The sequence below is a fragment of the Eptatretus burgeri genome, chromosome 18, assembly GCF_056783735.1.
Source record: "Eptatretus burgeri isolate ZD-2024b chromosome 18, Ebu_testis_v1, whole genome shotgun sequence".
In the NCBI taxonomy this organism is placed as follows: Eukaryota; Metazoa; Chordata; class Myxini; order Myxiniformes; family Myxinidae; genus Eptatretus; species Eptatretus burgeri.
The window spans coordinates 19415603-19429543 of NC_140978.1; the positions used below are offsets into that span (position 1 = coordinate 19415603).

General features: G+C 43.6%; 1 protein-coding gene across 5 annotated transcripts in view; it reads right to left on the minus strand.

Annotated features, from left to right (window-relative positions):
• The window catches only part of LOC147008687 (S-adenosylhomocysteine hydrolase-like protein 1), a 47789-nt gene that overhangs the window by 2943 nt on the left and 30905 nt on the right, over positions 1–13941 (minus strand). For 2 of the 5 annotated variants that reach the window (XM_085863860.1, XM_085863859.1), the window contains exons 12-16: positions 13843–13937; positions 13174–13272; positions 3914–3982; positions 2127–2205; positions 1854–1974 (exon numbers count right to left, since the gene is read on the minus strand). In XM_085863860.1, coding sequence (XP_085719986.1) covers positions 1854–1974; positions 2127–2205; positions 3914–3982; positions 13174–13272; positions 13843–13937 — 463 coding nt within the window. Of the gene's footprint in view, positions 1–1853; positions 1975–2126; positions 2206–3913; positions 3983–4189; positions 12906–13107; positions 13273–13842; positions 13938–13941 lie in introns of those variants that run through there. The other 3 variants (XR_015053238.1, XR_015053239.1, XM_085863861.1) reach the window with 3 other exon arrangements.

The window sequence follows — 13941 nt, forward strand, 5'->3', positions numbered from 1 at the left end:
GGTGTTTCACAGGCGGGGTGATGCATCAATGTGTGCACGCCATCTCTCAGATGGACGTTAAACTGGGTGTCACATTTACCTGTATCCCCCACCCCTCTTCCCCATCACCTCTGTTTCTTCCCCCCCCCTCTCTCTATCTCCCACCCCATCCCTCTCTGGGACTATAAATGACCGATGGTTTAGTGCGGAATTTAAAACTGTTTCCCCATAGCATGTAGGAATCATATTCGGAGCGAGCCGACCAGAGGGGTGCAAAGGTCGCTGCATGAGCGAGCATGCACACATGCAGGTTGGCCTTTGCTAGGTAGATAGTACAGCCGTTTTTACAGCCATTTTTCCCTGCTGAGCAGGGGTTAGCTTTTCTTGAGGCAATGTTTTATGGCCGGATGCCCTTCCTGACGCCAACCCTGGTCGCCTCTTAAGACACACAGGGATACGGTACACCTATTCTAACCGGGGCATACACCGGGACCAGAACACCGGTACTCATTTCGCCCACCTTGGAAGGATGACAGGCTGAGTCAACCTCCTCATGTAAATTCACCATCCAACCGGACTTGAACTCAGGACCCTAGGATCCCAAGCCGCCACCCTAACCACTAAGCCAACACCAGGCTTTTGCCAGGCAGATAGCACGAGTTTTAAATGTTTCTGCCTGGTTTTATATCGAACCAGGCGGTTCAAAAGAAAATGTTCCTGTTTGGGTGCATTTCATCGCCATTCCCTTCCCTTCCCTCCACCTCACCTCACCTCACCCTTACCCCTTCCCCGCTCCACCCCCCCTCCCTTCCAAGGACATCTCACGGAGGTCTCTGCGTGCTGTATTAACGCATCCCATTTCATTCAATGCTGCAATACCCCCCCCCCTCCACAAGTCCCACGACCAAATGCGAGTTTAGAACCACTATCATCATGTATACCTCCTCCAAAAGCCACTCCCCCTCCCCTCAGTCCCCACCCCCTTCCCAGCTCTTTCACCCTCCCTTCCCTAGTCTCCTCTCTCCTTCCCTTCCCTCCTCTCTCCCCCCCTCTCTTCCTCCCTTGTCTCCTCTCCCCCTCCTTCCCTCCCCCCTCTCTCTCCCTCCACCTCATAATCCCACCAACAAAGCGACGGGTTGCATTTGCTGGTATTTAATTATATTTGATGAGGTAAAAAAGAAAAAAAAAACATTTTCATTTCCGATTTCGACAATTATTTAAGCCACCAATTCCGATCGTCAAAATGGAATCAGATTTTGAATAACAGCTTTTATTAACCTATACGAACATTAAATCTTCCCAGGAGCCAATGCCATTGCACCGAGCCTCCTCACACAGCCAATCAGCGTTTTAGGCTCGATGTCAACCCGTTAATGAGCGCAGATTTTGATGCGGTCAAGAAACCTTCGTTCGGCATCAGATATGAAGCTTGTGGCCAAGTTTCATCAAAATCACGCGTTTGGTTCTGAAGTGTTGACGGACACTCTCACTGCCTTACCTACGGACGCTGCTCGATCACATAAGCTCACCGGACTAAAGTCCAAGTGAGCTAAAAGTGGTATGTGCTGCTTCCTTGCTTGTTACTCAGCATTGCAAAAGAAAAAGAGCATGGACAAACAATTACAAGTTGGCAATACTAGCGCAGGTTCCGATGGGCCCAACGGCCTCCACCTGCGTCAAAGATCCTTGCAAGGGAACTCCTATTTATTCATTTATTTATTTATAACAAAAAGACAGAAGACTATAACCTGACACAAACTAAAAAGGCCATTGCATTCAGCACAAAATAGAAGAATTTTGCTTCGAAAGAATCAATATTTACTGCAGTAAATATGTTAACTGTACTGCCAAGCCAAAGACAGAATATAACTGACCGATAGTAATTGGGTTTAAAAGGTCCATTCTTGTTAATCCCAAGGTACTTGGCCTGCTCATCACTGAGCTCCGTCAGGTGCCCGTCGAAAGAAGGCAGGTGCAAGCTGGCCACGTATTCATCTGTGGAGACAAGGGAACGCACGGACGCAGTTTGTTACACTCGTGAAAGGCTTGCCTTAAGGCAATTTGGAAGAAAATGCATTCGCCATAAACAAAGCAAACGGTCCAACAGAAAAGCAACAAAAGCGGAGTCCAGCTCGAAATGACCATACCCATCTTTTTTGGCAACAGGTAGACATCCTGTTTATATCGTCCCTCCGGTGCATTGTACAGCTCGATTAGAGCAAGGGCCTACAGAGGAGCATCGAAGAGCGTGTGTCACACAAAAATGCCACTAAAACAAAACGAGTTCCATTTTTACAAAGCTTTGAATAAATATGCAAATTAGATGCAGAGGTATAAATAAGAACCCGCTCTCCAAGGGATGGTACCTGAGAGTCCAAACACAGAGCCTGCCCAGTGGTTGGTTACACAAGCATAAGACCTGCAAGATGGCAAAATCATCTCAAGATGTCCTGGTAAAATACCTGGCCTCATTCTCAGACATCTTAATGGTTTGTACGGTTGTGTGACGGGAGAACGTCGATCACAAGCGGTCAAGAATGAGACACAGAGGGAAACATGCCGCAACACCGACGAAGCATAATCTGCGAGACAAAGATGTTTGTACCGAGATGGTTGAACTCCAAATGGAGGAATAAGTAAGAGACGTAACGGCTCCAACGAGCAACTTGCTCGGACCCATCACGAGAAGTTGTGGGGAATCAAAATTGTATTCCATCAATGCAGGCGGGGAAACAATTTTAATTTGGAGCAACTCTCAAATCAAGCAGCAAATATCTGAGTGGTGAGTCAGATGTCAAAACAGTGAATTGCCAAAAGAAAAATCCAACTAGGATGGTAATTTGTTTGACTATCGAGACGAGGTAGAACTAAGAAATGGGCAACAGCACAAAGAAGTGCTGCAACAGCTGAGGGACCCTCGAGGAAGTGCTTACTACTCAAACAAGGAAAGTACGTTTTGGAACAAGTTCCCACAAAGGACGTCAGCTGTGCCCTAAATCCATGAAAGAAATGAAAAGCATTTTTCAACCCGACAACTTGCCCCTCATTCACACCGCTATCAGAACCATTCTCACTGACCGCCCTTTGATTGAATCTAAGCCCCGCCAGGTCCCCAAAGCACACTCCTCCCCAGATCGAGAGATGCATCGAACTCACTCTATAGTCTATAGCAACGTACGTCATCAGGATTCCATCTACGTCAGCAAACGTCATACTCACCGACTGGAGGGCAAACGTGAAGAGAGTCGCCATGTCTGGAGTAACATCGGTATTGAAGAGGGGCTAGAATAATCTCCCCCACCCACAACCCACCCTTTCTCCCCAGGCCTCCTCCCTCCCCGCAGGCCTAGGCAGCTGGTATTCATAGTTATCAAGAAACCTCAAGCCAATAAGGTTCATAGTTATCCATATTGTTTCAAACTCACCAAGTTTGAGAAGTTTATAGGTTACTTAAACAAACTTCTATGGTGGTGAATGACGGTACAATTGCTGAAAAGTACGAACCATTATCATTTCAGTTTTTCGTGATGGCATGAGCAATAATTGTCACCTACATGTTACGTATTCATGTGTTATGTACTCAATTCAAGCTGTTTCACACTTTTCTCACAATAGTCCAAACCATGTGAAAGCTATGGCATATTTCACCTTCTGATCACATCGAGAGGGAGATGGTGAAATTACCACAAACCCTTTTGAAAGCAACATAATCGAACAATCTTAGGATAAAAGCAATGAAAAAATCATCACCCAGTTGGAAAGGCCGACAAACTCCAAGGGTCACTCACTGTGAGCAAATGATCACACGATGATAAACAATCTTGCACACCGGGAAAGAGCGAAGCATGCACCTTGAAGGTCGAGCATAACCGAGTAAAATGGGGCAACGGCTAAAAACGAGCCAGTAATCCCCTCGAATACAGAACTGCAGTACCTGAGTGGTGGCAGTTATGGACAGGACGAATGAAGGAACACTGGAACAGCTGAGGTTGAGCAGACGGCCCTGCAGGGTATCACAAGCAGTTCATAAGTTCACTGACAAAGTCTAACGAGTACACTGGACCAAGTGTTCCATTTACATATTATTTGATTCACAAGGGGTGTTCAAAAGAGTTGTATGAAAGAGTTACTCATGATAGTCCAAGACAAACCAGGATATACATTTCCATTCCTCAATATACAAGTGTGGATGTAACTATGAAGGAAATAATAGCCGAACGAACACACACACACACACACACACACACACACACACACACACACACACACACACACACACACACACACACACCACTTTGCCGATGGCGACAACAGGGGGAGGGGAGGGGGGAGAGAAGGAGAGAGAGAGGGAGGGAGAGGAGGCAGGTGTAGGGAAAGAGGGGAAGGAGAGCCAGAAAGGGGGAAGGAGGTAAAGCTTGGAATGGGGAAGGGGGAGGGGACAGCAAGGAAAGGGGTGGGGGGGGAGGGGAGTTGGGGAAAGTGACATCTCACCAAACATTCCTACACAATGCGGGTAGGGAGGGGTGCGAGGAGGGGGTGGGCGAGAGAGAGAGAAAGGTCAAGGTGGCATTAATAAAGAGAATGAGATGTTATGCTTAAAGATGGAACACACAAAAAAACTCATAGTAATAATAAAATAAACAACATGTCAGAACAGCTGTACACACGACACGATAGGGTTTGTGAAGTAATCCGCTGGCACATCTGCAAACTTTGATACTCCAGTTCCAGAAAATGTGGCAACATGAACCAAAAGCAAACACTGAGAACATGGAAGTACCGCTCACGGAGGACCTTATGATCCCATCGAGCATGAACATCAAAAACAAAGCATTGCAACCAGACATCATACTGGTATTAACAACAAAAAATATATATAAAAAAGAGAGAAGGCATTGCTAATTCAGGTGTTAATACGAGTGATTTTGGACGAAACAATGAAGAAATTAAGAAAATGACTAAATACCAAGACCTCAAGAAAGAAGTGAAAAGATCCTGGAAGCAGAAGAATACCAAAGTTGTACCAGTGATAGTTGGAACGACAGTAATGATGAAGAAGAACCTCACAGAGATATTAAAAACTATCCCTGGAAATATATTATTACAAAACAAACTGCAGTTGGAAGCTGAAGAATGCCAAAGTTGTACCAATGATAGTTGGAGTGACAGAAATGATGAAGAACCTCACAGAGATATTAAAAACCATCCCTGGGAATATTGTTACAAACGAACTACAGTTGGAAGCTGTCCTGGGCTCAGTGACGACCCTGAAGAGAGTCCATGACACAAAACTTTGAGAAAAAGAAAACTTCACAGCTTGGACCATGAATCGTGACCCCGAGGTGAAATGAAGGTGGATACTCTGAGCCCACACTGGGAGGGCTTCATTCAATATTCTGAAACCACATATGTGCACGCACACGCACGCACGACAGTAGACACTTCGAGACCTGGGAGGGATGCGCTCCACCTTCTGAAATCCACATATGGAGATAACAACCAAATATATACACACACACACACACACACACACACACACACACACACACACACACACACACACACACACACACACACACACACACACACACACACACACACACACGTTCCAAGTTCCGTTATGCTAATACAGTTTATATACATACACACACGTGCAAATGTACACACGCATAAATACATAAACACCACAAACACAAAGATTTACCAATAAACAGAGTTCTTTGAAAGAGGAATTCAAGTGGGAAATTAGCAAAATTCAACTGAAAAATATATCAAAGCACAGAACACAAAATGTCGATCTCTGCTCTCTGCCTTCACAAACAGATCACAGCAAACACCTGGTCGGATGGACCTTATCGTTTCGATGTCGAAGTGAGAGGTGCATTACATTAAAAGGAGATTGCACAAAAAGGTAAAACAAAACGGTGTAAAAATAAAATTACACATTTTCAGTGGATGAGACACCTCCTGAGGCACCAACCATACGGTCCAACACAGGTGGAAACGTACGTCTAATCGATGTTAGATTGAAAGCACGGGTACTTTTACCTCAATGAACCAAGCAGCTTGGAGAGCGCTCGTCAAGTGGCTAAAGCACTCCAACGAAAAAGTTGATAAACAGCTCGCTTGGCACACAATTAGCTATCACCAAACCATCGTATTCAACATACACCTCCCGGAGACGTCCGAAATGTCAAATATGCCCGAATTGGGCAAATGAATGGTTTTCTAGGAGTGGGGCGTGCTTGTAAGTTCGATTCTGGAGCTTAAATTTTGTAATTCTGCTTAGTTCAAGAGATATTCACGATGATCACATGTGCAGAAATGAAATAAAGCCACGAACACCGACATCTCTGGGCGTTTATAAGCATTACTCTGTACCCAGCGATCCATAGCTATGATGAACAGGCATTCGATAATACAAGTGAGGAAAGTGAAAAAAACAAACTATCTTTAAGAAATCATTGCTGCCTGTTCCAAGTCAAGGCAAGGTTGAGTAGGCCAAAAAAAAACAGGGTGGCTTCAGACCCCAGCGATGTTACCAAGGAGACGTCTTAAGACCCCAAAGACAGCGTTGACCGAGGATGCACCTGATAAAAGGATATCATTAAATAAGGCCGTTAATTATCTTTAAAAAGGGGTGTTTTAATTAACCCAAACACCCAATTTTCACTCTTGCACTTCCTTGGAGTTTTCTTAGTATACATACAAACTTTCAGGCTGCGAGGTTCCATGGTTTTGGAGTTATGAAGGAGAGACATAGACACGGCCGATATCAGCAATCTCGCGGGAATCAGCAGGGTGGGAGTTGGTGTGATTACCGATGACAGTACATACTGTATACAACACAAAAACCTTGAGTAGCTTTCACCGAAAAACAACTTTGCATTTATATAGACGTTTCAAGGATATGTTCAAAGATTCGTCTTGGTGGTCATATGGCAGCTTTAGCTGCTGGGGTAGCAATCATTTCTTGAAGCGCGACAGTCGGTGATGCAGTGCCCTTCTACCAGTACACACACTGGAACTGGTACTCATTTCACCAACCTCAGAAGGATGACAGGCTGAGTCAACCCCCTGGTGTATTAATTCAGCGGCCGACGGGGCTTGAACTCAAGACCCTAGGATCCCAAGCCGCCACCCTAACCACTGAGCCAACACTAGGCTACAGATTAGATTAGTCTTGATAAACAGCTGCATGTGACGGGTGGAAAAAAAAAATTGGCTTGGTAATTTAGAAAACACGTAAATATGGCAAACGGCTCAGATATCAAGTGTTATTTCACAACCACTCGCTCATGACGGCAGAGCACGAACCACTCGCTCAGAATGACGTGGCGTGGTAAAAGCGTCCGCAGTGAGTGGTACTGTTATCGACTGAAGAGCACTTGGCAAGTGCCTTAAGCACTCAAACAAGCACTCCAATTAAATGGTTGATAAGAAACAGCTGGGCAGCTTGTGTCTGTATACCATCTAGGATCCTTTAACTGCATGCGCAGTCATCACTGCGCATGCAGCAGTTAAATAAATAAAATGAATTCGTTAAAATAATGATTTTATCCGCAAAAGAGTTGCTGCTTATGTAGAACGACCCTGGAGTCATCACGATGTTTAATTGCCCATGAAATAAACTTGGCAGATAATCCGCCAAGTTGCCTGCTCATCCGTACACGTGTCGCATGGTACATCATTCACGGTCCGTGCAAACGTTGACTATTTTTAAACTTCTGTTTTTCACCAGATTTGCTTTGGAACACCTGTGTATATTTTTGGAGGTGTCACAAGATCAGTCAGACGCTATGGATAAGCAGTCCCTCTGGAGGACAGGGTGTGAGATCAAGCACTGAATGCATCAAGTCACGTAACTGAATGAAGCTGGTTAATTTTGGCACATTCTTAAATTTTTTGTTCACTCAATATAATTCTCCAAACAGTCGAAAAAGATCATTTTAATGCTTTGGAAATTACACATTTTCTTGTGTATATATGGAGGAGGGAACATAGCCTTGTTTGCTTAAAGTAAATAGATATTTCTTTTAATTATCAGATTTCGACACATTTAATCCACACAATAACCTATCCTCAAAACCGAAGTAATATTTCAATGATATATTTTAATTAGTCCATGTTAGTAGATCGTGGAAAATTATATCATATAATGCACGAAATCGCTCCAAGCTCCTGATTTGAAAAGTATACTGCTTACAAAAGCAATGTATTCAGCGATTCATAGCTATGACGAGCAGGCATTCAATAATATAAATGAGGAAAGTGAAAAAAAAAACTATTGTAAAGAAATTGTTGCAGCCTGTTCCAAATCAAGGCCTGGTTGAGCAGGCCAAAAAACATGGCAGCTTCAGACCCCGGTGATGTTACCCAGAAAACGCCTTAAGACCCAAAAGAGCGAAGTGGCCAAGGATGCGTCTGATAAAGGATATAATTGAATAAGCACGTTAATTATCTTCAAAAGAGGTGTTTTAATTAAGCCAAACACCCAATTTTCAGTCACGCACTTCCTTGAAGTTCCCGTAGTATGCATGCAAAGTTTCAGGCTGATAGGTTTTATGGTGGAGACCACACACACACAATATGTAATATATATTACATATAAACACATACATCGACTTACATACAGATACACATACATAAAGCCACAATCTCATCTCACCTGTGACTGGAGGGAATAACAAATTCGCTCTCACCTAATCAATTACCTGAGGTGGCTAGGATTATATCAACAAATTGACTCCTCACATACTCTTCCAGCTGAAGAATTTGCATAAAGCAATGATGAAAGAGGCCTCACAAAGTAAATGCTGCCATTTAAACCCTTCCCAGAGTTCCTCCACAGCTGCAAAGACATTCACAAATAGTACACACATGAGAATGTCAATTTTTTTTGTCACTGATTTCCATAAAATACCCCACAATGTCAAAGTGGAATTTTGTTTTTGGAAATTTTTCCAAATCATTTACAAATGAAAACCTGCAATGTCTTGCATCAATAAGTATTTAACCCCTTTGCAATGACACTCAAAATTGAGATCCGGTGCATCCAATTTCCTTTAATCACTCTTGACATGTCTCCACAACTTGAATGGAGTCCACCTGTGGCAAATTCAATTGAATGGACATGATTTAGAGATATATATATATATATATATATATATATATATATATATATATATATATATATATATATATATATATATATATATATATATATATATATACACACATACACATACACATACACATACACACATATAAGAGATCCGTCTCAAAAGTAATGGGACTGCGCCTGCTGTGTGCTCCACTTACACAACTTGAATGAACGGGTTGTGTCAGTCTTTCGCAACATTCCAGCAATATATACGATTGGTGATGGTTGACTGTGCTCATTGCGTGATTTTTTTACAGGACGTGCTTTACATGTTGTCTAGTCTGAGTCGTCAGGCTACGAGTCGTGAAGAGAGCCACTCTGAAGTTTCGTGCCAAGCTTGGCAAAACACCTTCCAGATCCTTCGCAATGCAGCAGCAAGTCTATGGGGAAGAAACGATGTCATGTACATGTGCATTTGAATGGTACAAGAGGTTCGAAGAGGGACGAGAGGAGGTTGAAGACGATCCACGGTCTGGAAGACCTTCAATGAGCAGAACAGTGGACAACATCGAGTGTTTGAAGCAGATGGTGCGCACAGATCGTTGACTCACAGTGCAGATGATTGCTGCGGAACTTTCCATCAACAAGGACACTGTCTGGAGCATCATCACTGAAAATCTCGAAATGCGCAAGGTGTGCGTAAACACTAAACATGGTCCCAAAGCAGTTGTCCGAGGACCAGAAAAAGCAGAGTCACTGTCTCTCAAGACATTATCGAGCGCCTCGAGGACGATCCAGACCTGCTCGGGAGAGTCATGACTGGCGATGAATCGTGGATATTCGAATATGATCCCGAGACCAAACGGCAAAGTTGTCAGTGGAAAAGTCTGGCATCACCAAGGCCAAAGAAAGCAAGGATGTCAAAGTCGAAGGTGAAGGTGATGCTCATCGCGTTGTTTGACATCAAGGGCATCATCCACTTCGAGTTTCTTTCACAGGGTCAAACAGTGAATCAATACGTGTACAAGGAGATCCTCCGGCGCTTCATGAGATCAGTCCGGGCGGGACAAGAGGAAGGATCTGTGGGAGAACAACGCCTGGGTGCTCCACCATGAAAACACCCCTGCTCACAGTGCCCTGAGCATCTGACAGTTTATGGCAGAGAGGAACATGCAAACTGTGGAGCAACCCCCGTAATTCGCCAAACTAGGTCCCTTGTGATTTTTTTCCTATTCCCCAAGCTCAAGGTGGTGATCAAGGGGACCCGATTTTCTGATGTGGAAGCCATCAAAAGGGCCATGACGACGGAGCTCTGGAGGATTCCAAAAGAAGCCTCCCAGGGGTGCATCGAAGTGTGGAAGAAGATGGACAAGTGTGTGAGACTGGAGGGAAACTATTTTGAAGGGGCCAAGCTGTGATTTTAATATATTTTTTGGAATAAAATTTGTGAAGTCAGTCCCGTTACTTTTTAGATGGACCTCATGTGTGTATATATACACACACACACACACACACACACACACACACACACACACACACACACACACACACACACACACACACACACACACGATCCCACAGTTGAAAATGCGTGTCTGAGCAGAATCTCGACCACGTAATCAAAGGAAGTGTCCGTAGAACTCTGAGAAAGAATTGTGAGAAGGCATAGAACTTGGGAAGGCTATAAAACAATTTGAGTGTTGAAAGTTCCCAAGAGCACAGTGAGCTCCATCATTAGGAAATGGAAAGAAAATGGAACAAGACTCTTCCTACAGCTGGCTGTCTGACCAAACTGAGCAACTGGGCAAGGAGGACCATCACCAGAGAGGTGACCAAGAACCCAATGACCACTATGACAGAACTAGAGTTCCTTGGCTTAGATGAGAGAACTTGCTGGAAGGACAACAGTATCTGCAGCGCATCGCAAATCTAAGCTTTAAGGGAGAGTGGCCAAACGCAAATTCCACACCTGGAATTTGCAAAAAGGCACGTGAAAGATGATGAGAACATGAGGCAAAAAATTGAACTCTCTGGCATAAATGCAACGTACTACATCTGGCGGAAAACCAAGCACAGCTGATCACCCATCTTCGACCCTCCTTACCATGAAGCATAGTGGTGGCAGCATCATGCTATGGGGATGCTTTTCAGGATAGAGGGAACAATGAATGGAGCCAATACAGACAAATCCTTGAGGAGAACCTGCTTCAGAGTGAAAAAACAGACTTCGGCAGAGATTTATGTTCCAACAGGACAATGACCCAAATAATACAGCCAAAGCAACACTGGGATGGCTTCAGAACAAGAATGTGAAAGTCCCTGAATGGCCCAGCCAAAGCCCAAAGCCCAGACTTGAATCCCATTGAGAATCTTTGGAAAGACTTGAAGATTACTGTTCACAGACGCTCCCCATCCAACTTGACAGAGCTTGAGCAAATCTACAAGCAAGAATGGGAGAAAATCCTGAAATCCAGATGTGCAAAGCCAATGCAGACACACCCAAGAAGACTTAAAGCTGGAATCGCTGTCAAAAGTGCTTCTACAAAGTATTGACTCAGGGGGAATGTAAATTAGATATTTCTGTATTCTATTTTCAATAGATTTGTAAAAAATTCTAAAACATGTTTTCACTTTGTCGTGATGGGGTATTTTGTGTGGATCGGTAATAATTTTTTTTAAAAAATTAATCCATTTTAAACTTCGGCTGCAACACAAGAAAATGTGAAAAAGTCAAGGGGTGCAAGTACTTTCTGAAGGCACTATTATATATCGTGGACATAGTCACCTTTGGTGGTAACCAGCATCACAAATCATCTTCCTTTATCTTCATCGTAATATGATCGAGCTTTCTCAAAATTCTATGTTGTGATCAATAAAATGTCCTTCAAAAATGACAAAAAATATCCAGTAAATCTCCAAGAATGTGCCGCGACACATTGCCCACCAAAGGAGGGGCAAGAATGCGGGAGTACCCGCTCGTCTATTTAACTGTATACGTATGTTGTGTATAGTTAAAAGGCGATGAGGCAAAAATCGCTATACAATTGTATTATGACTTTTGCCTCACCCTGCATATACTCGCATATTGAAAACTTACAAACACTGGCACTTCGTGGACAACAGAGAGCATCTCGTTCATTGAACTTAATGAATGCACGGTACACAAGCACAACATAACAAGCACTCAAACGTCACGGGACCCTCGACCAAGCGAGTTATTTGATCCGAGACCTTGCATACTTTCTTCCTTTAAACCATTTCCGCTCGACGAATAGCATGCAGCTCCGATAAGCCATTCCCAATAAAACACATTTCGAGTAATTCTCTGAATGATGCTCAAACACAGTGTCCAGGCCGATCACAGGTACATCTCCTGCAGGTTACTCTCGTTTTCCCCATCAAAGCCTCAAAGCACATGCAAGCATTTCAAGGAAGACGGCTTATGATGAAGCTGGAATTTTCCTTTATACAATTACACTTTAAAAGATTTGCATTCACTGGAGAATAAACAAATGGGTCACCACTCAAAGATAAATCAAGTAGCGTGGTTGGAACTGTGAACAAAATAAAAATAAATAAATACAAACTCAAATAGTTTTGATGAACAGTTTTTTGCCTTATGGTGGGAAAGGGTGTGCAAAAGAAAAATAAAAAATTGAAGGAAGCAATAACTCTGCAGTAGCTCCATTTCAGCAGTGGTGTCACTACACAAGTATGTGAAGGGAAGTTCGACTTCCGAAAGGAACAGCAATCTCTCTGCTCAGGCCACTTTAGATTTCCTTTTCCACGATTGAAAACCCAAATTGACGTCATTGCTACTGACCTACAGCAAAGGAATATAGCAATTAATAGTGCATCACACTGGATGTGAAGCGCAGTGCAAATATTACATACGATAAACTTAAAAGATGCATCACATTATCAAAATTCAAATCCCTGGTTATCCAGTTTGAATAAGAGCCATGGACAAATCATCACAGTATTTTTTTCTTTCTTTCTTTGGAGTCAGGATGGAAAGGCGAGACCTAGTCAGGCAGAAAGAGGAGGGGGCTGGTGGAGAAGCAGCCAATGGCGTTGTGGCATCGACTCGCCTCAGCCAATAGGATGATACGCTTGCCGTCCGGCCAAATCACGTGATCGACCTGCGATCTCACACGCTCCCAGGTGAGATCAGGGGTGCGAAGGCTTGCCTAGAGGAGAACATGGGTGGGATGGTAGCTCGTAACAAAGCAAGATAGATATCCAAGGCAATAAGCAGCCCATGTTTTGAATAGCGAAGTAGCGTACAGCTGGCAAGTTGCCTGGAGAAACACAGTTTGAAAATTATATTCGAAACCATTTGTACAGTTGCAAGGTGTAGTGATCTCTAAATTCCTGGCTTCAGGCATGAGCTTACCTTTGCAGACCCAGGGCAACTTACAATGAAATTCACACGATTACGTCTGGATGGTTATTGCAAGTGAAAACACCAAAATAACTGCAATTGACCCCAGGTCTGGCATCAATCCTCATGCATTTTTACACACCCTTTGTGGTATAATTCCAAAACAAATGCACAGGATTCATAGTGTTACCATGAACATTGTAGCATCAATGAAGGAGGGAAAGTATGTATTAAACAACACACCCGATGATACCATACGACATGTGCAAAATTCAGAAAAATGCACACCGAGAAGGAATGGCGGCAAACGTAGGCCTTATGGCAAAACGGATACACACAATCACCAGGGGGTGGGTCTTTCGTTCCGGGCACGTACCACGTCTATCTCGGTGTTGGAGTGGCCCATGTTGCAAACGATGGCGCTGTTTTTAACACGGTCCAGGTGCTCTCTCGTCACCACATTTTTGTTCCCTGA